Source organism: Endocarpon pusillum, assembly GCF_000464535.1.
Source record: "Endocarpon pusillum Z07020 unplaced genomic scaffold scaffold5526, whole genome shotgun sequence".
In the NCBI taxonomy this organism is placed as follows: Eukaryota; Fungi; Ascomycota; class Eurotiomycetes; order Verrucariales; family Verrucariaceae; genus Endocarpon; species Endocarpon pusillum.
Genome location: NW_006916523.1, coordinates 356523 through 380151, shown reverse-complemented (window position 1 = coordinate 380151; position 23629 = coordinate 356523). Strand labels below are relative to the sequence as shown.

At 51.5% G+C, this 23629-nt stretch overlaps 8 protein-coding genes across 8 annotated transcripts; 6 read left to right on the top strand and 2 right to left on the bottom strand.

Annotated features, from left to right (window-relative positions):
• Positions 1–3122: 3122 nt before the first annotated feature.
• Positions 3123–5419, top strand: EPUS_01927 (uncharacterized protein; the record flags this gene model as incomplete). The annotated part of the gene is made up of 3 exons (XM_007806663.1): positions 3123–3165; positions 3230–3699; positions 3746–5419. The coding sequence occupies 3 exons, from the start codon at positions 3123–3125 to the stop codon at positions 5417–5419; spliced, it is 2187 nt and encodes a 728-aa protein (XP_007804854.1).
• A 385-nt stretch (positions 5420–5804) lies between these two features.
• On the bottom strand, positions 5805–7991 carry EPUS_01926 (uncharacterized protein; the record flags this gene model as incomplete). The annotated part of the gene is made up of 1 exon (XM_007806662.1): positions 5805–7991. One exon carries the CDS (start codon positions 7989–7991, stop codon positions 5805–5807), a length of 2187 nt encoding a protein of 728 aa, XP_007804853.1.
• Positions 7992–9527: 1536 nt separating this feature from the next.
• Positions 9528–10586, bottom strand: EPUS_01925 (uncharacterized protein; the record flags this gene model as incomplete). Its single annotated transcript, XM_007806661.1, has 1 exon — positions 9528–10586. The coding sequence occupies one exon, from the start codon at positions 10584–10586 to the stop codon at positions 9528–9530; it is 1059 nt and encodes a 352-aa protein (XP_007804852.1).
• Positions 10587–10871: 285 nt separating this feature from the next.
• On the top strand, positions 10872–11309 carry EPUS_01924 (uncharacterized protein; the record flags this gene model as incomplete). Its single annotated transcript, XM_007806660.1, has 1 exon — positions 10872–11309. The coding sequence occupies one exon, from the start codon at positions 10872–10874 to the stop codon at positions 11307–11309; it is 438 nt and encodes a 145-aa protein (XP_007804851.1).
• A 1510-nt stretch (positions 11310–12819) lies between these two features.
• On the top strand, positions 12820–13439 carry EPUS_01923 (uncharacterized protein; the record flags this gene model as incomplete). The annotated part of the gene is made up of 2 exons (XM_007806659.1): positions 12820–13001; positions 13058–13439. The coding sequence occupies 2 exons, from the start codon at positions 12820–12822 to the stop codon at positions 13437–13439; spliced, it is 564 nt and encodes a 187-aa protein (XP_007804850.1).
• Positions 13440–14323: 884 nt separating this feature from the next.
• EPUS_01922 (Catalase) lies at positions 14324–16203 on the top strand (the record flags this gene model as incomplete). Its single annotated transcript, XM_007806658.1, has 7 exons — positions 14324–14348; positions 14402–14452; positions 14509–14569; positions 14633–14750; positions 14823–15029; positions 15082–15805; positions 15863–16203. 7 exons carry the CDS (start codon positions 14324–14326, stop codon positions 16201–16203), a joined length of 1527 nt encoding a protein of 508 aa, XP_007804849.1.
• A 1308-nt stretch (positions 16204–17511) lies between these two features.
• On the top strand, positions 17512–19252 carry EPUS_01921 (uncharacterized protein; the record flags this gene model as incomplete). Its single annotated transcript, XM_007806657.1, has 3 exons — positions 17512–17539; positions 17588–17884; positions 17934–19252. The coding sequence occupies 3 exons, from the start codon at positions 17512–17514 to the stop codon at positions 19250–19252; spliced, it is 1644 nt and encodes a 547-aa protein (XP_007804848.1).
• Positions 19253–19745: 493 nt separating this feature from the next.
• Positions 19746–21116, top strand: EPUS_01920 (uncharacterized protein; the record flags this gene model as incomplete). Its single annotated transcript, XM_007806656.1, has 1 exon — positions 19746–21116. The coding sequence occupies one exon, from the start codon at positions 19746–19748 to the stop codon at positions 21114–21116; it is 1371 nt and encodes a 456-aa protein (XP_007804847.1).
• Positions 21117–23629: the final 2513 nt, after the last annotated feature.

Genomic DNA, 23629 nt, shown 5'->3' with positions numbered 1-23629 from the left:
TGTGACACCAGCATCTTCACATCAAACAACATCATTACCTCGCATCACGTCACGACGTCATTCTCAGGAGACACGACCACGACTCTCAGGAATACTCGAAGTTATGATCACACAATCCATCAAGAGCTTGGGGTCTTCATCGTATAGCGCCATAGGTGCGCACAGGCATTTCAGGTAGTGATGTTTTCAAGTTTCTCGTCTACGGTTTGAGTCCTTTCCATGATCACCATGATGCATCTTTAGACGAGGGACCAAACAGAGAACTTTACTTGGACCCAGTCCTTGAAGTTCGCATTAATGGAAGGATACCTTTCAGGACTCCACCTACTATGGCACCTGCCAGACACTTGAGGCTCGGTCATCACTATGCTCATACACCAACCTAATATGGACTCAGAAGGGAGCGAAATGTTCAGACAGTGTTTCCCCATAACGATTGAAGTCCGAAAATCTGAGCACCCTCACTCCTAAGTTTCTACCAGCCTTTTTCAAGTTGGGTGTGCAAGCAATCAACCGTCTGATCAACTTGCAGATTCAAGGTCTTCGAATAAGATTGCTGCCCGTCCCGCAGGAGTCTCACACCTGATTTGACAGCTTTTCAGGAGGCAAAGTACCATGCATTTTTATAAAGAGCAAAATAGATTTGGGGGACCATGGAGGTGGGACACAACATGCGCAAGTATCCCTACAGGAGATGCTGTGCCTCTTCAGAACATCTACCCCCTCCCTCTCTTGCTGCACTTTTAAATAACAAGACAAGACTTATCGCAAACGATGCTTAAAGGTTATCAGTTGCAGGCGCCAAAATGCCCGAAGGAACTGGACCGCCCACGTGTGCTTTGAATTCTCTCAACTTCAAGAATCAATTCTTCAATCCTTCATTCATAGATGGGATCTTGATACCTTGAAGATTCGCTAACACTCTCGTGGTATGGGGGACCACCTCCCAGCGATGGATGATACGGCACTTACCAGACTTATGAGCTTTATCTACAAAATTACAATGTGCGGCATGCTGCGCTGATAACGAATATTACCATTGTTGGTATGCGGTATGAGCTATTCATGTATACATCGATTATCTGCGTTGTTTTTAAATGTGCATTGGGGTATCGAATTTTTCTACTCGGATTTTCGGAAGTTCTTGGAGCTGGACATTCGTGGTTATAGTGAAGGACGGGTAAATATGCAATGCCTTCGGGGAGAGACCTCCGCGAGGTACCTCTCCGAAGACATCCCGGGCAAAGTATCGTGAGCTTAGGTAGTAGTTGGTGAGGAAGAATCGATACTAGTTGGTTGTGAGGGTTGTCAGGAGCTAGTTGATGGCTTACTTAAATGGGTGGAAGTAATGAGCAGAAACACAGCCTTCAATATGTCGCATAATTCAAACCAGTTTGGTTTGAAGGGGGGTGCTGCGTAGTGGTACAAGCTTCACATTAAGAACAAGAAAATAAAAAGACTCGCAAGGGGTATACGACAATGTTAGTGCCTCGGCCTGCGATGTTCAAGAAAGTCTCATAGAACTGCTGGTCGTGGTCATATGCTTAGACCAAGGCAGAGATATAAAACCAAATAAGTTTTTATATTGAAAGTTAGTATCACATTAGCAGCAGGGTGGTCAGGTTGGCACAAGCATATGGAACAACGTTGGTGAGTGTGCTATTATCTCCATGACTCTCTGGAACGTCCTCCGTTAAGCTCAGGAGGCAGTGTTCATAGAATAACCGGAAGCTGTAGCCCTGCCACATGTGTTTGAGACCCATGGCCAGATCAGGCCTCTGTACTTGCAGGCCGCAACGTACTCCGCCATAGTACTCTGCGCTGTTCATTAATGATGTGAGGCAAACCAGAGGAAACAGGCTCTTATAGCGGGATGTAAAGGAGGTAGGTGGGTGGTATGTACCTCAATATTGATTGCAGCAACGGTAGCGTATCGACTCAATCGGCTTTTGCCCTTCTTTGACTTGGGACAGATGTTTCCGTTTGAAATGCTTGGTTAGATCACCGGGACTCACAAATGCGCATACGCGTTTTGCGTACAGGAGACTCTTGCGTCCGGAGCAAACGTAGCATATCAGAGGTCTCTTCTCCGTAAACACCGATAACATAGCTGCACTTAGCGCTTGCTCCTCAGTTGTAGCAGCCATTCCCGGACCTTCCATGCCGCATGTACAGGTTATGGTCAATCATCCCGGTGCCAATGCTTCCTCACGCTGCCCAACTTCTTTTTCAAACTCCCAGTTCTTCTGCACAACCCCGGTTCCTCCCCACCGCCCAACATTACCTTGTTACCAGCATGGCTCCGAAGACTGCTGGCTGAACGCGTTGGCTGGGAAGTCATCTCATACTCTCCACTGCTTAGCACCTTTCTGTGGCCTTCCAAATCCCTTCCTTGTCTTTTGAGGGTTTTCTCGATGGAGCAGCTAGGCTCCCCTTTGCTTTTCACATCATCAGAATGGTGGACGACGCCCAGCCACAATTTATAAGAATCTCCTTCAAGATTGCATCCAGAGATCATCATGTTATCCCCTTGCTCATAATCATAAACGTGACTATCAACGTCGACCTGACCAGGGATATAAGCAGCGACGCCATTTAGCGGCCTGTGACCGCGAACACTATCGATCAACTTTTCGCCTTGGGTGGCTTTTCTATATCTCGCTGTTTGAGTGATTCAGAGCATTGAGAGAAGACACCCCCGGAGGTATTGTGTCCTAGAAGGTGGCTTTAGGAGGTCCTTCATGATGGTATCGACCGTTCCAGCAGTAGACAAGCTGTTCAATACCTCAGACTGTATCTGGTGAGGCTTCCGGGGATGAGGCGCGGTATTGGCTGATTTTGTATCTTCTTGATCTGATCAGGTGGACCGTGTGATTTGTCGCCTGGAAAGCGTTCTCCAAGATTGCTGTCATGATTGCGCATGTAACTTCTTGACGGACTATAGTCATCGAATGTAATTTACCAAACTCTCCATAATATAGTAAGTAGAAAAGATACTGCCATTGGAGCCAAGAAGTTTACCAAATCCGTCGATGGGCCTAGGCCAACCATTCCGTATAAGCTGCCCTACTCTACCACAGTGCAACTGTCAAATGACCATATAAGGCCAGAAGTCGCCCAACATGGTGGGTAAGAAGTCTGGAAAGGCGCTCCTGCGGGAGGAAGGTAGGACTCAACTTAAAGAGTGCTTGACGAGTACTCCAGAAATATCTGAAGCTTACTGGAACAGGCCTGGAAAGGACTGACAACAATATGGAACTTACCAGCTGGCCCGCCATTGCAGCCATAAATCAGAAGAACTACTACACAGAATACCTGAAGAGAGATGATCAGATCCTAGCGTACCGGCTTCAACAAGAGGAGAACCGAAATCGCATGACCAAACAAGCTAGGGATCGAGATAGAGCACTTGCGCAAGGGAGACCTATGGGACCGGATGGCGATGTCGAGATGGATGAAGAACAAGACGAGGTCCAAGACGAAGTTTCGAAGGGAACCAAGACCATCGTCATTCATATTGGAAGCCAGAATTTGAGGATAGGTCTGGCCAGTGATGCTTTACCAAAGACGGTACCCATGGTGATTGCAAAGAGGTCACAGAAGAGCGAATCTGAGGAGCCAGATGGGGAGCCCAAGCCTAAGAGAGTTAAGCTGGGTGATGGAGGTGATCCTGAGCCAGAGAAACAGTTTGGAGAGGAGGTGAGCAGCCAGAATGGTGTAAAATCTGTCTGTCTAACACATCTAGTTCGCGAGCCGATTTGCTGCTATGAGTAACGAGCTGAAGATACGCATGCGAATGAACAAACGAAGGGTATTGCCACAATCTAGGGACATGGTGCTCAGCTACAACAAACGAAACCCACCAGAAACCATATCCGAACACAACGACCCTCTCCGAATAGACTGGACAGAGATACCTACCAATCCAAAACAGGCTCCAGAGTACATTACCGGCAAGAAGGCCCTAAGAATACCTGATAAGTCTACTCCCCGCTACAAGCTATATTGGCCGATCCGACATGGATGGGTGAACGAGCTCGACTACCAGTCGAAGAACTTTGTATGGCACGATATTGCTCTTATTATCCGAGATGCGATTACTGAGCATCTGGGACTGAACCTAAAGCCTCGCAGAGAGTGGGCGCAGTATGCTTGCGTCTTTGTGATACCGGACCTCTACGACAGGAAATATGTCACAAGCCTGTTAGCGATGGGATTGACTGATTTCGGGTTCGGCAGAGTCTGTTTCTTCCAGGAAAGTTTGGCCGCATCGTTCGGAGCAGGGTTCAGTACCGCGTGTATCGTCGACATTGGGGCACAAAAGACATCAATCTGCTGTGTGGAAGAAGGCATGTGCATTGAGAGCTCGAGGGTCAACCTCAAAATGGGTGGTCACGACGTGACCGAGACTTTCATCAAAATGCTGCTTTACAATCATTTCCCCTATGCCGATATCAACCTCAAACGAAGATACGATTTCCTTCTCGCAGAAGAGTTGAAACAGAAGCACTGTACCATGAACGAGTCGGACATCACTGTGCAATTATTCGACTTCCATCTACGAGCTGCTGGCCAAGACACCCGCAAATATACCTTCAAAGCATACGACGAAGTCATCCTTGCTCCTTTAGGTCTTTTCAAGCCTCCCATATTCGACGACGAGCACAAACTCGACGGACGACGAAGGCTGATCGATCGCTCCTACGACATCTATGAGGGTGCAGCAAACGATCCAACCTCAACCGCGCAAGCCGAGATCTTGACCCAAATCGCTCCTCATCTCGCCGTGCCCACCAAACCCGACACCAATGGCCCTACCACCAACGGCAACGGAACCACCACCAACACCACCACCGAAACAAACGGCTACCCCGACCACCCAGCCAAAGCACGCCCGCAATCCCAATCCTTCGCGCGCATCAAAGACAGCAACTCGACGCCGCGCTCCACGCCCGCCGGCTCACCGATCCGCGATCTGGAATCCACGCCCCAACCCTCCGGCACGCCCGCGCTGGAAAAACCGGCGTCGGACTCGGAAGGCGAAGAGGAGCCGCTCTCGATCGAACGGCGCGACGACATCCTCGCCGTGCACCCGCTCCCCATCTCCATCCTGACCTCCATCACGCATGCGTCGCGCACGTCGTCGCAGAAGATCCGCGATTTCCTCGGCGGCATCATGCTCGTCGGCGGCTCGTCGCTGATCCCCGGCCTGCCGGCCTACCAGGCGATCCGACCCGGCTACGCCAAGGACATCCTCATCGGACGGCCCCCCCGCGAACTCGATGCTCAGGTCGTGGCCTGGAAGGGCGGCAGCGTGTTCGGGCGCATGGGCAAGACAAACGATAGCTGGGTCGGCGGCTTGGAGTATGAGCGCCTGGGCGAGAGGGTGCTCGGCTATAAATGTATGTGGGCTTGGTGAGTTGTTCGTCGCTGTGAGGGGGCTGGTAGCTTTCTTTGAGTTTGGTGGAGGGGAAGGCAGAGGCGAAGAGAGAGGGAGAGGGAAAGGGAAAAGGAAAGGAAAAGGGAACTGGAGAGCGGGCTAGCCACGTACATGGGGATTTCCCAGTCAATCTGCCTTTTTTTGGTCCGCTACAAAACTACGTCGCCTCCTACCAAACGAGTGGGGCTATCCATCTATCTCCGCAATTCAATGCCTTGCCTTGCTCTATATACGAACACGGAATCCCAACTTTAAGCCCCTCCCAAACCTCCTCCTCCTCCTTACTTACACCCCTCGCCATTCTTCTCCAAATAAACCAGTCACAGCCGCGACCCGTCATTCATTCATTCATTCCTTTATGGGGTTACAGCTCAACGAGGGGCAGGAAATTGACGTCGAAATCCTCGCCCGGGTCGGCCGCCCGCCCGACCACGCATTTCATGCGGCCCTGCATCTCGACGCCGGGCGTGCCCTGTTCCGTGCGGTGCATCTCGAGGTGCTGCATGAAGCTCTGGACGTTGCCGAACATGGGCACCGAGGGTGTCGGCGTCGTCGGTGGATTATGATTCGTCGTTGTCGTCGTCGTAGCCGTTGTGGTATTGGTGGTAGGCATAGCGGCTAAGGTCTTCCTCCTCCCCAGCAGAAATGCCGCTGCGAATCCAGCTCCCGCCGCTACCGCGCCTCCGGCTCCGGGCCCGGCATCCAGTTCCACCGCCGAATTATTAGGGCTATTTTTATTGTTGTTGTTATTGGTATTGGTGTTGCTCTCCTCCTCTGGTTGTATCCATCCCCTCCCCACACCCTCCGCACAACAGAACAAGCATCCAAACGTGCCAAAACTGCCATCCCCCATCCTCGCCGCCTCCCCCGCCGTGTTCTTGGTCATGACATGACATTTCGCCAAGAACACCCATCGATAGCGTACCCCGCCACTCTCAGACACCCGGAGGCGGGGATCAAACGCCTTCTCCGGTTTCCCCACCGCTTTCTTTCCTACACCTCCTACGACGTTAGGGATTCCGGAGCTGACGAAGACGGGGCCTTCGAAGGAGCATTTGGCGCAGCGCCAGACTTGGGAGTTGGAGTAGATCCCGGCGGGGCGCGTTTCGATGGAGAAGGCCTTTTTGTGTGGGAGGCCGATTTGGAGCTTGTATGCTGATTTGCAGAATCCGTGATAGGCGTTTGATTCGGAGGGGAGGGTGAGGGATTGAGGTTGCGAGAGGTGGCGCTCGGTGTGGGATTGGGATTGGGGTTGAGGATAGGAGTGGGAGGGGCGGTGGTCGGTGGAGGAGCGGGGTGTGGAGGTTGTGTTGGAGGAGTAGGGGCGTCGGGATAGGACAGGGATCGGGGCTGACGCTGAAAGGGAGCGGTTATGGGTTGCGCTTTGGGGGATCGCAGCTGAGGCTGACAGGGAGGAGATACGGTTTTGGATTTGGCCTTGATGTGGGTGTTGCAGTGCTGGTGAGTCGGTGTAGGGTGGTGCGGGAACGGGAGGGAGAGGGTTGTCTTGGGGTCTGGCAGAGGCGAAGGAGGCGGCGTAGGCTTGCAGACTATAGGGGTCGGTTCGGAAGGCGGGATGGATGTCGGTAGGTGTTGTATTATCCAAGGAGACGGGCTCCAGTGTGCTGTGGTCGGACGATGTGCGCTGGCCTTGAGGGGCTATTGTGCCTAATGAAGGGGCACGTCTAGCACTGTCATGTGCTGTAGGACTACATGAGGCGGCGTCGTAGTTGATGGTTGGCGAGTCAAGGCTCCTGGACTGGCCATTGGAGCCAAAACCATCCGAGTTCTGATGTTCGTGTTCTGGCCTAAAAGGAGATATGGGTGATGGGAAGTGTGGGCTGTGGTTGTCTGGCATTGGTCGAGATTCCGCCATCTCCTCGGTCGTGGTGACTGTTGGACGATAGGGAGACCGGACGGGTAATGCGTGCGGAACATTTGGCGATCTCCAAGAGTCTTGTCCAACGACTGGCCTCGCCCGAGCGAAAAGAGGCGATGGCATTTCAATGGGGCTTCTGTCGTCGGGCTGGGGATGTGCAAAGGTATGATGATTGATAGTTGGCCTTGGACTGACCGAATATGCGCTTGCTGAGTCAGAAGACCTTGGAGTAGTGCCCAAAGGAGCCATCTGCTCGTTCGTCTGCTCAGGCGTCGAACAGCGGCCAGCGACAACAGAAGATCGGTCGCTGTGACTGCTGGCATTGGTTAAAGGCGGAGTCATGGGTCGTGAGTTCGAGTCCAGCGGATAAGGGGGGGACTTCTGCTGTTGAGCCGTCGCTGCTGACGAAAGACGCTGCTGCCACTGGATCAAGCACATGACAGCATTGACTCGACTGTCGTCGGTGGCGACTTGGAGCGCCTTGTAATCGAGAGAGCGAGTTCCCGTCCAGACGCCAGTAAGATTAGAAAGTACAGCCATTTGCAGGGTAATGAGGACATCTTTCAATTGTTCTCGAGCAATGCTGTCTCCCCGTGCATAGGTTTCGCCGAATTTCCTGAAGTCGCTGTCGTATTGTCCCTGCACAATAGGGGGGCCTAGGTCGAGAGACATCTCCAGTGCGTGGATGTGTTGCCTGAAGCTTTCCTCTCCATCGCTGCTATCCTGCTTCTCCTTGATGCGTCGGACAAGTCCTGCTGCATCCTGAAACGCGCTTATCACTGGGATGGCACATTAGCGAACCAAGCGCCTGTCATTCGGGAGAAGCCAACATGCCTGCCTGAACACATGCAGAGACAGATAGCACGTCCATCTCGGAAGTCTTAACCGCCGCCAAAGCTTGAACCAGGCTCGATCTCGAGTTGTGGTCAGACAAGATGTGCGTCTGCTGCCAGCGCATGGAGTGTCATCATGTACTCCTTGTAGATTGACGCAATGAACAAGATGCGAAAGGAGAAATGGGGCCAGCAGGAGGGAAGACAAGAGGAAAGGCTGAGAAGGAGGTGTGGGCGATCCTGCCAGCTCGTGCATCGGGGCAGGAGGCATGTGCGACCGCAGCCTTAACGATTAACCCACCCTACTTAGTACATATGCACCTCGCTTGAGCAATCCCGGGCGGAGGGAAGGAAATTGGCCTCGTCCCACCTCCCAAAGCCACCTCGTATGGCCATCAACCGCCTGAGGACATTTATCCCGTCTGTGCCACCGTGAATGGTAGTAGGGCACAGGTGGTTACACATTGTCCAACCCGAATAATAAGTATCGGAGGATAAGCATGGAAGTTAATCTACAGAGTAGTTATAACGTGCTACTCCGTCGGGCGTCGGGCATCGGGCCGGCCGAGACCTGCTATGTGGGAAGTAGCTCCTAGTAGCTCCTAGTAGCTCCTAGTAGCTCCTAGTAGCTCCTAGTACCTCCTAGTACCTCCTAGTTACTCCTAGCACTGTCCTTGGGCGCCTTACAAGCCATGCTACATGTCACCCACCTCCTGCACCCAGCTCATGCACCCAGCTCTCAGGTGTAGAGAAGACTGCGTAAGGATGTCGTCTGCTGTTAACGGACAACCCTTCCAAGGCCGCTGTTGTCGCCCTTGTGATTGAGTTGGCATCTGTTCGAGGGCTGCTGCCATCATCCCTGCCTGCCCGAGCATTCGGACAAGACCATGAGCAAAGGTTGGCTGGATTCGATGTCTAGTCTCACCAATCAAGCTATCTGCCGTTGGAGCCTGGAGCATCTCTCTATTCGTCTCGGCTACATGATTTGCCGGCTTGCATTACGACAAGGTACGGAGTGAGGAAGAACTCCAGATTTGCTTGCACTGTTTGGTGCCTGCCTGGCCTCGTACACCAGTTAGCAATGCTATAAGGAATATCTCGAAGAGTCGACGCCAGACACCGGAGTTCGCTTGGATGACATTGTTGTCACCCGGTACATGACAGATTGGAGCTTGCTTGCGGTTGATGTGCTTACACAGAAGTCCCTGAAGCTGATCAATGTTGGAGAACATTTTGTCAGTACTAGGTACTACACTATATCGATGTATGGAAGTGGTGCGGTCCAACACACGTTCCCAGATGGCGAGACAACGAAATATTGAGAGAGAGAAAAATAGAATGGGTATCATGTATAAGATAGTCTCGCGATATCGCTCTACTCGTCCATCTGCCACTGGTATTCCAGATTTTCATTTCTGCTCTTCCTCCCTCTTGCCTGAAACCACTCCTTTTCAAAGCCGTTTCCTCGATCCACCCCATCCCACCTCCAGCCAGGTCGTATACCGTATCTATTTGGCGCGGCAGCACCTGGATACTCTTTCCTCCGCTGGCCACTCGCCACCGTAGTCGACATTGGCTCTGCACTGCCTCCCTCACCTCTACCCGTATGGGCCTTGGTAGTCTTCTTCTCACTCACATATCCTGCCATGGGATCGCCCCATCTTCCCACCCCCTTCATCTCCTCATTCAAACCCTCATCGTCCGCATATCTCGCCACCCCCAAAAACCTCGCCTCCTCCACCGCCTGCTTCCTCTCCTCCTTCTCCCGCCTTTGAACATCCCCCATTGCCTCCTCCTTCTCCCTCTTCTCCTGCCTCAGCTTCTCTTGCTCCGCGGCCCGCGCTTCCGCCCTCCTCATGCTAATATCAATCCTCCGACCCGTGGCGTCACGGTAAACCGTCTCCTCTGCTTCTGCCTTGCGCATGCTTTTGGATGCTTTTGCGTCTACCGCACGTCGTGCCTGGGCAGCTGCTTCTAGCTGGGCTGTTTCTTCTGCAGTTTGTATTCCACCCCTCACCTTCTGCGGTTCTGTATCCTCGGTCTCTCCAGCGATGGCCGGTGCATCTTCGCCCTCCGTCTGTCTTCGTCGCACATCACTATCTTTGGCTGCATTAGCGAGGATAAGGTCTGCGGCGGCTTGATCTGCATCCGTGGGTGGTGGGGCGCCAATCGTTTTCCAATTGTTCTTTTTCGCGCGGCGAAATTCGGCGGAGCGGGTGTTGATGTCGAAGGTCGGGTTTTCGTCGTCAATCTCAGTGTTAGTGTGTTTGGAGAGGGCAAGATCTTGGTCGTCGTCAGCGATTATAAGGCCTGTGTTTTTGGAGGAGGATTCGTCTTTCTTTCGGCGCTTTCGGGGCCGGGAGGAGAGATCTGTGGGGGAGGAGTTGGAGGCTGTGAGGTAGTTCTTTGCGAGGTAAGTGGAGAGGGACGACATGCTGAAGTGAGTTCTGGCTGGGATGGGAGGGCAGATAGAAATCGAGCCTGTGGTTGTCGGTTCTGGACCTCCAGTCTTTCCACGTGGGGATGTGAAAGGGACAAGGCCAAGGTGAAGTTTTGACCTGTTTGCACTCCAAGATTAGATACATAGAGTTGATTTCCTAGCTTGGCAAGGCACAGTCCAATTTTGCGCACACAAATACTCGATGCCAAATGAATCCCATTAGAGAAGCACAATACGACGTATGAAAGCCGTAGCCCCAAGCAGGTCGAGCTTACAGACATGCCGCGCACCGAAGAAGCACAGTGGTGGTATGATGCTGTCTACTCTACCGTCCAACTAATTCCCCCAGGCCGATGCACATCCTATGGTCATATCGCTCTGCTCCTCGGCTATCCGCAACGTGCGCGTCAAGTAGGCGTGTGTCTCAAACATCTGCCGTCATTTGACCCGACAGACCCTGATCGTCATTTCTACCATGACCAGAATGTGCCTTGGCAGCGGGTGGTAAATGCAAAAGGTGGGATTAGCCCCAGAGGTGATGGCGGTGCTGGTGCGAGTAGGCACGTGCAGAAATTGAGGGCGGAAGGCATTGTTGTGAACGACCAGGGTAATGGGATTGCAGAAGCCTGGGTGGATATGGAGAGATGGGGATGGTTTCCTACTAGAATCCCAGGAGAGGAGAGTGAGCCAGATGATGAGGACGATACGACGAGTTGAGGAACAAGATCTCCGACCTTCTAACGGCCACCGTGTGGAAAGGCATCGCCTTCGAAATCATACCTTGTCATGCCACCCCGATACCTGCGGCCGTACACGTAGAGATTTATAAGAGACTGGATGCATTCAGTCATACTGCACAGCTCTCTATATCGGGTGCAATGCAATGCAATCTTGACATGATGCTCCGGATGTTTTGAAGAGCTGGCCAGCATTTGTTACGGCGGGAAGCACGTTTTTTGCTGCTCAAGTATCCGAATCTTGGTCAGGGGTCTACAACAACGCCATGGGAGGGACCAGAAGCTGTGGCCTGCGTTGACACAGAGTTCAGCCGGACATGCATGGAACAATCTCCATGACCACCTTATTTGAGTAACCAATGCCGCGAGTTGTCAGGTATATAGAAACAGCTGGGAACACATGTGCAGTGATCTGTGGGGAAACCTTCCTTGAGAGGCCAGACCCAGCTAATTACTACGTATCGCTGCAGGCGACAGGCATGACCTCAGTGGCGTTGAACGTGCTTCTATGATTGGGAATAGCTTTGAGGAGTTGGGATCAGGAACCAAGACCTGCGGGCGGAGTTAGAGACGGGGATGACTGGGGATGACTGGGGATGACTGATGACTCCCCAAACGGCCACAGTCACAGACATATAGGCCAGGCCCACAGAATTGAGTATCAGGATTACAGACGTCATTTATTACAGCCGCATTCTGGCCCAGCTGCATCAGAACACGATGATTGTGTAATCCCGTTTGAAATTGCACTATAGTACCAAGAGCAAAGTTCCTTATGAGAGTCATCATGGCCATTCAAATCGCTGGGATAAGGAATATGGAGAAGAGGGTAAGAATTGGGAGATTCCTTATCGTGGTCTGTTCGCTACAGTACTACAGGGTAAGTAGTAGGCAGATTACGGTAAAGCCTAACCAAACCAGTTTCGAACCCACCAAACCCACCAAACCCACAGATCTCACGCCCTGAGACCGGACCCTGAACCAGATGACTCCTCTCGTCCTGATGATACGCCAGCATCAGCTCATGATCAGTCATTTAACAACTCGTTCCGCCCCATCATCGCTCCTTGCATATTTCCTTCTGTCTTCACTACAATTGTCTCTCGCTCTTTCATACTCCCCCTACCCCTCTCCAAACCCCCTTTGTGCATAATATGTTACTATCGCCTACACTTACCATTACCTTCTTTGTCTGCTGATACCAGTCACAACTTAGTACTATCCCAAGGCGTCCTCTGCTCGTCCTTGCCCGAAGTTTCGTTCTGGTTCCACAGGCACTTTCGTCATCGTGCTCCTGAATACTCCTTTGTCAACGTCAGCATCGGCCTTTGCCTCTATCCTAGTTCTTATAGCTTATCACATTACTACCACACTCCAGCAGCTCCTGCACTTACACAAGCGGAGGTGACCGAAAGAATCTACCCAGCATTTCTGCCTCGATCTCGCCTTCTGATTCGAATCTCGAAGCTTCCTCGAAACCCTCCACAGTCATGGCGTTTCCAGCTGGGGACATCCGCAGCCAAGCCAGAGACGTTCAGCGTGTCCGCAACCACAACCACAAATGGGCCAAGGGGGGGGTGCCAGCTTCTGGCAAAGAACGCTGCACTCATTTGGGTGGGGTTGAAGCATGCACTGATTGTTGGGACAAGCCAGCAAACCCCAGATCGATTCGGTGAGTCTGGCTTTGTCGCCTGCCGTGACGCATCGAATCTAACATGTTTTCTACAGATTTTGTGGCCACCACGAACATGTCTCCGGCACAAGAAGCGTCTTCTGCAAGGACATCAACTCGGCTAGAAAACGAGCTCGGGGGAACGTTCTAGACAGAGCAGCTGCCTCCGACTCTTCTGCTGGGGAAGAGGAAATACGGGAAGCTTCAGCGGCGCCCGACCCAGACGCAGATATCACATATAGCTATGATGCCGCCCGTGGTCCTGGTGGCGGTAGTCAAATCCTGAGCATGGCAGTCGCTCAGGCCCTCGAACGATTCGAGCACAAAGAAACCGAGAAGCTTGCCAAAGAATACGAATTCGTCGACGCCAGAGACGGTTACATGGCAGATGCAGATGACGACGATTTTGAGGTCATCGATGCTGCTAGCCTTCACTAAACCGGGTTGGGATGTTTGTTGCTAGACCAATGGCGTCATAGGGAGTCGGCAGTCTCAAGGCATGGCTACCTGTGCTTGGTGTGACCTATCTATAGTTTATGCTTCAGCAAGATACCCAGGGCATCATTAGGGGAGCATCAAGGTGGCGCTTCTGGAGGACATGACTAACTTTGGATCATTGGATGAACATCACCTTATGAAGGACTACGGCAACGTGCCGCAACTCCTTCTTCTTCCCTGTTGGCTTGCATAGTCTGTCTTTTGAAGGGGTTGAAATAGGAGTTATGTAACCTCTTCCGGCCTCTCTGGTTGCTCTCATCAATCTAGTCACTGAGCCTGACTTGTCTATCCGGTGTTAGTCTCCACTGTAAAGGGCACTCAGTGCTCAAGCAAAGTATTTGTACTCCGTGTGTTACACAGGGCACCTAACAAACCTACATTGTCCGGTGGGTCCTGCTTCGAGTATGACGGTGAGATGGCTGTCTGCATTGAAGTGTACATCTTGCTCCGATAGTACCTGCCCAGCTCTGACCAGCACACACATAAAAAGATACATACTACGTAGATGTACGACGGAGCCTGCTTGCCTCTATCGGCTCAGCCTTCGCACGTCAAGCTGTCGTTGTCGGGCCTTGGTAAATCAAGTCCGATGACGGAGATCAGGTTGACGAGTCTTCAGGCGGAGCATACCAGAAGCATCTTCTGCAGTGCCATTTGAATGATAATCTTCACCTTGGCATACATCAACCTACTACTTACTAGTACTTACCGAGGCTTGTTTTCTGGGAACTTGTCCATCCCAGTTCAATCTGCTAGAGATATCATTGCCTGCTTGGAATTTTCGGATCATCTCTTTGGATATCTACTGCTACCTCGTATTGATCATGGTCGCAAACGACAAGCCGGGCAGTAAGTATGCTTCTACACTCCTCTTCTGCTGCACTCTCACTGAACTTCAATAGCTTTCCAGTATGAGCAGACTCCAGTCTACACCACTAGCAATGGCTGCCCCGGTGCGTCTGGCGTAGATGATTATGTGTATATACCTTCTAATTGGTCTATCCTACAGTCATGGATCCCGAGTCATCGCAAAGGATCGGACAGAATGGACCTCTCCTTCTCCAGGATTTGTGAGTTCCTCGATGACGATATTTCCCCAAATTTAGAACCAGGGTTCGCTAATGCCAGATCAGTCACCTGATCGACCTTCTGGCGCATTTTGATCGTGAACGCATCCCCGAACGAGTTGTACATGCCAAAGGGGCTGGTGCTTATGGAGAGTTTGAGGTGACCGACGACATCTCTGACCTGGTATGAAGTCTACAGCCTACAGCCTACAGCCACCAGCCTCCACAGTCCTTATAGCGCGCTGATGGATACCAGACTTCAATTGATATGTTGTCAGAGGTTGGCAAGAAGACAAAGTGTATTGCGCGCTTCTCGACGGTTGGTGGCGAGAAAGGTTCGCCAGACAGTGCGCGCGATCCTCGTGGCTTCTCGATCAAGTTTTACACCGATGAGGGCAATTGGGATTGGGTCTTCAACAACACACCTATCTTCTTCCTCCGAGATCCAAGCAAGTTTCCGATCGTGAGCAAGGCTAGATTCTAGAGTGTTTGACCCCTAGTACTGACCCAGCCAGTTTATTCATACTCAGAAACGAAATCCACAGACGAACCTCAAGGACGCCACTATGTTCTGGGACTACCTCTCGACGCATCAAGAGTCGGCACACCAGGTGATGCACCTCTTCTCTGACCGTGGCACCCCGTACTCTTATCGTCATATGAACGGCTATTCGGGTCACACCTATAAGTTTACCAGACCTGATGGTAAATTTAACTATATCCAGGTTCATTGCAAAACAGACCAGGGCAGTAAGACCTTTACCAACGCGGAAGCTGGTCAAATGGCTTCCGAGAACCCGGACCACCATACGCAAGATCTGTTTGACTCCATCGAGAAGGGCGATTACCCTTCTTGGACATGCTATGTCCAGGTCCTGAGTCCGGAACAGGCAGAGAAGTTCCGCTGGAATATCTTTGATCTGACCAAGGTCTGGCCGCAAAACGATGTGCCGCTTCGTAGGTTTGGCAAGTTCACCCTGAGTAAAAATCCTGAGAATTATTTTGCGGAAATCGAGCAAGTAGCTTTCTCCCCGTCGCATATGGTCCCTGGAGTAGAACCTTCTGCGGATCCCGTTCTTCAATCGCGATTATTTTCATATCCAGATACCCACCGGCATCGTCTCGGAGTCAACTATCAACAGATTCCTGTCAACCAACCGCTGCGCGCTTTCAACCCTTACCAGAGAGACGGGATGATGGCTGTCAATGGCAACTACGGGGCCAATCCTTCCTATCCGAGTACGTTGCCGTCGGTGGACTGTTCATCTTGCCTCTGTTGACCACTTTCCTATTTAGGCTCCTTCCGAAACATGACGTACAAGCCAGTCAAGCCGAGCCAGGAACATGAGAAGTGGGCAGGGGCAGCTGTGGCTCAGCAACTGCCTGTGACGGATGAAGACTTCGTTCAGCCAAATGGATTATGGGAAGTTCTAGGACGCCAGCATGGCCAACAGGATAATTTCGTGAACAATGTGGCTGGACACCTATGCGCAGCTAGGGAACCGGTACGCCGGAGGACTTATGAGATGTTTAGAAGGATCAACAAAGGCCTAGGCGCAAGGATAGAGAGGGAGACGGAGAAGCTAGCACCTCATCCGGCTTCTCAAGCCGCCGGGGTGGCTCAGGCTCGCCTTTGATGTTGTTACGGGGAGGCTGTGAACTCGACGCAATTCTGCATGGAGAAGGAAAATGATGAATTGAGGTTGCAGGCGGCACTCGTGTAAGGTGTAGCTTTGAGCATGCAACGTATGCGTAGATAATCCGAGGGTATATCCTGCATCTACTCTAGTACCACATTCGTCCAGTACTTCGTCTTGGAATTTCTATACCAGTTTGTGATTGGCACAATAAGTCAAATCGTCGATGGAAGGAACCGCTAAGGACTTTCATGCTTAGTTGATGCACGGCTGGCTGATCCTTGCATGCGTGGCTTAACCAGGCAGACCACTTTTCATCGTTACCATCATTTTTGGTCCCACGGATTTGAAGGTATCCTTTCGCTTTCTTGCTCCCGCCGTCTTTGGACAGGTCACCCATCTTGTCTCTTTGCATGCCCGTTTAGCCTCTTTCGACTGCAAATCGGAATCAGTTCCAGGCCAGTCCGAGGCCGAAGTTCCACTTGAGGGTGGATTGGATCACATCATCATTCCAGTAGGCCAAGGGGCTGAGGTACCACTGCTCGAATACCGCGCCATAGCTGCATTAAGGATCCTACAAGAGCAGTTGATTCACGTCAAGAACCTGTCTAATTTTGAGGTTGGTGGGCTTGGAGCTCAGACCCCCTGTGACGGTGAAGGGTGCGGGAACGAGTCCATGCCGTTATGTTGCCAGCAGGAAGTTTGTGAATCTACCGAAAGTAAGACACAATTTTCCCCCCTTCGACCAGCATTTGGTTGGGTACCTTTCGATTATCAATCGAAGTACTCATGAATTTACAAGCTGACCGCTGTTGGTCACACCAGTCATATCGCAACAGCGAATGAGTGGCGAAATTTGAGCCTCGCCGTCCACAGCTTTGTTGTGTATCATCACTACTTCTCCACTGTACTACAACCTGCTTTCTCTCTAACGGTTCCGAACCAGCAAATCCTACCTGAACCTTATTGCCGCTCCCGCAACGTCGCCCGTTATTGCTGCAGAGGATTGACTGAACTCTACCGGATCTCTACTGCCTGCGAGTAACACGTCGTCGGAACTGCTTCGCACTGGTCAACTTCCTGACTCCTGCGTGAGCGTTCAATTCTTCCATGCACCCCGGGGACAGTGCATTAGTGTTGTCATCCCATGCATCTGAGTAACTTTGGAGCTGGGAATGCAATAACACGGCATCCCATCCTTTAAGAGAGCTCGTACTTCCATTTTGGCTGGGAGGCCAGTGTCCACCAAGACTGCTACTCCTGAGAGAAATCGACGTGTGCTGGTGCGATTGATTATCCTCCTCCAGAATGGAGACCACCTTTATCACAATCCATGGTGAGGTACTCGTTATCTTCAAGGTGGGCAATGTCTGACCCAACTCAGATCTTTCACTGGACGCGCGAATTCGATATGCATCCGACTCTGTAGAAGACATCCTCGGCTATCTTCCAGACGAAGTGGTCGGAAGACCATGCTGGGACTACTTCCATCCTCAAGAGATTCCGTTCGCGAAAGCAAGTCATGGCCGCGGGATTGAATTGGATAAGGCTGCAGCACTTTTTTATTGCAAAGTAAAGCAGAAGAACGGTTCTTTTGTCAGTTGCGAATGCGTTTTCACTGTTGTCTACGAGGTCCTTGTTGCCAGTACCAGCATTTACCGCCGAGGACCACGGAGCTTGCGTAAGTACTGAGCAGTTGAACTTCATCCACATATCTAACTCATGATCAGAACGGCAGAAGGAAGCTCCAATGGTTCAGAGACTCTTTTCCTCATCTCCCCGGGATCCGCGGTATCACATGCTGTCCTACATCTCTAGCAAATTCTCAGAAGCTCCTACTTCCGCCTCACACGAACCGAGAGCGGCCCTATTCCTCAATCGATTTACCCGAACTTCCACAATCATGTATGCTACCAATTGCGTCTCCAGCATCCTCGGGGTCCGAGCAGACCAATTGATCAATAAAAGCTTTTACTTTTGCATTGCAGAAGAGTGCCTGCAAGATGCGGTCCGCTGCTTAGAAAGTGCTAAGTCGAACGACTCGATAGCCTATCTCCGGTTCTGGTTCCGCAACCCCCTGTTGGAAGAAAGAAACCGTGCCGCCACGAGGGAGCAGACACAGAGCAGTGATGAAGACGAGGACGAAGGAGGCGTCCGTCTTCAGCGACCAGATCAGGCTGATGCATATAGCGATGCACACAATCATAGTCGCTCTCGGGCTCATACAGATGAAACGGAAGATTCCATCTCACCAGCAGTTAAGGATATGAACAAGTCCAGATCGGCATCTGGGAACAGCACAGACCTTGGTGCTAACCGTGATGATGCAATCTTCGATCCGCCTATAACGACACGATCTTCGGCATCATCTATGACACCTGTGGAAGAAATGCCTCTGGATGTTGGTCCGGTGGAGGTAGAAGCAGTGGTGTCATGCACCTCAGATGGACTAGTTGTGGTCCTACGCCGAGCCAGACCATCTGTTGCGCAATTTTACGGTCCAGAGGCACCCGGTGGCTTCGAGAATAGCCTTTTTGCCTCACCATGGTCCCTACCTGTGACAGAGCCTGCAGCTCCACCAGAAGCACATAGTGTTGAGGCTGGTGGTCCGCCGGCGTCTGTAGCACCCTGTGTATCAAGATGCCCAGCAGGGCCCGAGACAAGCACCGTCATGAATACGATTCGTGAGGTGGCGGTCTTCGCTTGGTCATTGACAAGCATCAACGGATCGCTAATCCAACATGGCAGAGGCCAGCCGCAAGACGAGGCAATACCACCAGATGGGTTAGCTGTCTGGGATCCACACTCAGACCATCCTGAAAATGATAAATTCAATGGATTTTCCGACAATACCCATCGGCGAATAGAAAAAGAGTACAACGAAGCGAGCAGCAGTGAGGACGAAATCGTTTTCAAAAGAGCAAAGGTGATGCCAGAATGGAGGAAGCCAGCGAGACGAGGCCATCAAGATGCTTTCATTTCTGAGGGTGACCCGAGGGCGGGCCAGAATGGCCATGCTCCGGCACGGAAGAGAAAGATGGACCGCTAATGACGACTTCATCTGAGGCTGGGATTTTGGGTTACCACACTGGATATCACGAAGGGTCCAAGGGAGTCGAGATGTGTTATCTTGGAAGATTTATGTCTACAGCGTTAGCATGGTTATGATGACTGAGTTTTATAACACTTTGAACGCGTTAATGAGGAATGGGTGTCGTACGTTGAGCTCCAGCACCTGGATGTGGTATTACAATCTTGAGGACATTAATGCATGCCCTTCATTAACGCGCACAATTAGCACGTGATGAACGCGCCGTGTTCGTGTTCCGTGTTCGTGATACTCGAGAAATTCATGCGCATAGTTTCCGAACTCGGTCACGCATCATTCTCACGGAACGTACGAGTCCTTAATAGCAACTTTTCAATAGCCACTTGATTCTCTTAGGCCCCTCCATACTGTCTTACCACACGCCAGCTGTCGTCTGGAATCTGTCATGCAGGTAGATGCTGGCTAAGAACTAACTTCTCGCTGCGGCATAACAATGAGCGGAGTTAATCGCTTCGTGAAGAAGAAAGATGAGAAACCACGCAACAACCCCTTTGGAAATGTCAATCACGTAGCAGATGACGCCGTTATCAAGCCAGCTTTTCGGGCCAAAGATTTATATGCAAAAGTCCCCAAGACTTCTCTGGACGCGAATCCCGAGAGCAATGTGAGTGACCTGTCCGGCCTAGCTAAAGCCCTTGCAGCTCGCTATCCTCTTGTCTCCGACTCAGAACTAGGATCCGTGAGTAAGATACCGCAGAGACGCAACGTTACTGACCTCAAGCAGCAGAAGAAGAGTAAATTTGATGACACAGAGCTTGAGGATAGTACTATCAGTTCCATTGAGGGCATATTACAAGAGCAACCGTATGGGGTGCGCAACGGTCACGTCCAGTCGTCACCAAAATTACTCAGCGCGGGCAATTTCAACGATTACGAGCAGCAGTATGGACCACCCGAAGAGAAAGAGGAAGGCCACAACCATTTCAAGAAGGAAGAAGACGAGCGCTATCATCAAAACGATGTGCATTTTGGCGATCCCGTCAATGTTGAGGCTGGCCCTGCTTTCTGGGACGAGATAGGCGAAGCTCGAAGAGATCCAAGCAATGCTCGGTATCTTCAGGCCCAGTCCCTACCCGTTCCAAGCTTCATCCAGAATCCATCTCCCGTCCGTTCTCCTTCCCCTGTGCCGTACAGACAACGACCGACCTCACGACCTCGCCCAAGCCAGAGTTCCATTATGGCACCACCAGCGAAACCCACCAAGTCTACCGTCGTCATCCCACCACCAGCACCGGTAAACAGTGCGCAAATCACCGCAACCTTTGACAAAACATCCTCTTACACCGACTCCTCCGGCAATACAACTCCACCACCACTCTTTCCCCCTACCAACTCAAGAGACAAGACAAACAAGAAAAAACGCCCCCACTCCGACCTGCTTGACCACGACCCAGCCACCCTGAAATCAGTGTCCTTCTCCGACCTTGACAAAGAATTCTTCGACCTCGATCCCCGCCATCCGTCTAGTACCTCCACCACCACCTCGTCCACCCATCTCGAAAAACTCTCAACCCTGAGATCCCTCTCGGAATCCGAACGCGCCAAATTCTTCGCCTCTCAGACCAAAGACCAGTGGACGGCATCGACAGAGTTCTTTGAAAAGAGACTGGGGGAATTGTTTCAGGAGCTGAGGGGAGCGAGGGAGAAGAGGAGGGATGTTGCGCTGAGGTTCGAGGCGGAGGTCAGGGAGAGGTGGGGTGCTGTTAGGGAGGGGGGGGAGGGAATCGAGAGCGCGCTGGCGGAGATCAGGGGGAAGGCCAGGGGGGTGCTGCCTGTGGGCGGTAAGTCTGGTGCCGGTCGTTGAGCGCGGAGGATTTGAGCGTCTGGATGCACGGTATGAGATAGCGAGGCAGAAGATGGCTATTTCATTCCAAGCTACAACATATAGACGCGGGGGTTCCGCCATAAGCCGCGAATGATAATGGTCAACGCGTTAAATCCTGTGGAGTTTATATATGTACTCGAGATTCCCCGAGCCAGCAGAGTGGACTGGCTGCGTCCCATCTTCATTTCACAATCGTCGACTGTACCAATCATCGGCACTATAAGCTTGGAGCCTCTCCACTGAATGTGAAAACCGGGAGAAGGAGGAGGAGGAGAAGGAGGAGGAGGAGAAGGAGGAGGAGAAGAAGAAAAAGAAGGAGAAGAAAGTCCAGAGCCCAGATGCCCCCCTCCCCTGGTCCTGCTTGCTACAACAACGCCCTCAGACAAAAGTGTCGGTACGCGATGGAAGAGTAATCTCATCATAATACATCACATCTAGCTCCCGCAATGCCTACCGTCCCAGTTCATACCTCTCTCCTCCTCCTCCTATTTCCAACCTCTCTAGCAGTTAACCTACAGTTGAAACTCGCAGCATCTCCAACCCCAGACTCCCTATTCCCAAGGTTTCATCATCGTCATCGTCATCGCCCTCGTCACCGTCTCCCGGCAAAGAAGATGCCAGCCAGCCCTCCTCCCCACCCCCCCTATTAGTGATGGTCAGAAACCAACATGGGGACAAAAGTCCAATTAAAGAGAGGAAAAGAAAGGGCTACCAGTGCATCAAAAATCACCTCAGCCCCAGCTAATGCTGGCGGCGGCGCCACCATCTGGCGACGTGGTATTTATCATCTTTTACAATCCCAGGCCTATTTGGTTCATCTTCTGTTGACCTTCTGAGAGGGCCTATTGGCCGCGTTTAATATGCGTAATCCCTGCGTTTCTGCTGCTTCTAATTGGTCAATTTCCGACGCAATTTCGCTTCTAATTTCGCTGTACGGTACAGCCAATTGTACATAGATCTACGCTCTCTACCCCCGTAGCTATCAATCAACTTGCTTCTCTACGCACTCTGCATAGCAGGTTGACATCTTCTTTGTTCTCCCCTCCTCCATGGCTGAAAATCGGCGTCAAGAAACCGCCCAATCAAGATTGGGTCTCATCATTCGTCTTTTTTGCTAAGACTGCGGATCGGGGCCCAATATATTGGTAACTGTGAACCTACCTGCTGTGCAAGAGTGCGAAGAAAAGCAAAAGTGTGTTCGATTGCTAGGGGGGGTTACGGAGTAGAAGAGCGTAGATAGATCTATGTACAAAGGGCTGTACGTAGTACGGAGTACCGTACAGCAAAATTAGAAGCCAAACTGCAGTAAGTTAGAAATTGACCAATCAAAAAGCAGGCGAAATGTAGGGATTACGCGTCTGAAACCTGGCCAATAGGCCCTCTCAGAAGTTCAACAGTAACAAACTATGGCCCGATTACTGAATACGAATATCTTTCATCAGAAGGCGCTGGCAGCATTGTAGTCGCATGAGCACTGTACACTGACAGCGACAGCGACAAGGACAACAACAAGGACAACGACACCAAACACTGGCCAAGGTCGTTAGCCAAAGTACTGGTATGAGCCATCTGTGAGACTTTGGGCACTGCTCCAACCTCACCAGTAAACTTATTCTCGCAAAATCCTGCACCAGGCCTGGGCTCAAGGGTCAGCGTCATGGCATGATTGGCAGATGCAAAGATTTGGTTGTTTGCGCAATTGGATGTGCTCTGAGGATCTGGAGTATTGACTTGCCCGAGAGTGGCCCAATGAAGCCGGGTTTGCTGCTCGAAGATGAGTGAATAGTCATTAGCCAGGCTGTTTGAGGCCACTCACGCACAGATTGCTCCAGATGACAGGTTGTGGTCAAAGGACGGTTAGCCACTTGCTACCTATGTCTATGGTTCGGGAACGTGTCACATTCTGAGGCACGGATGAATAGTACGATCCCAAAGACGGTGACACGACAGAGACAGGTGTCATCAGGATCGAAGTAAGGCGGTCAGGAAGCACAACAGGACAGCATGCGGGCGTTGGGAAGTCCTTAAGGACGAAAAAGGGGGATTAGATCTGATATTTGGTGGTCAACAGCACAGTTGGTCGTTTCTGCTTGGCTTCAACTCTGTATGAGTGCGTTCTTCCAAAGTCGTGTACCATAGGCGTGCAGGGCTCATCTCGGCATCAATTCGGTTCCTTCTCTTTATTACGAAGTGGCTCAGCGGGATGAGGCTCTGCTGATGAACAACCATGGCGCAGTAAACGAAGCATTCTCGCTTGATCCGAGGAGAACAGTCGGAGATCTCTTCGGCTGCTTCCACGGTAAGCTGTGTGGCACGACCGTATATCTCATCGATTTCCCGCTTATCAAGCTGCTGCTTGTTATTCCTCGTACATACCCAAGAAATGCCTTGATCCGGCAAAGAAGTTGGCTATCTACCCTGCGAGCACATGTTCTGTAATAATCATGGGCTGGCAGGCGCCTAGACCACATGTCTCCCCCAGTCACGAGTCC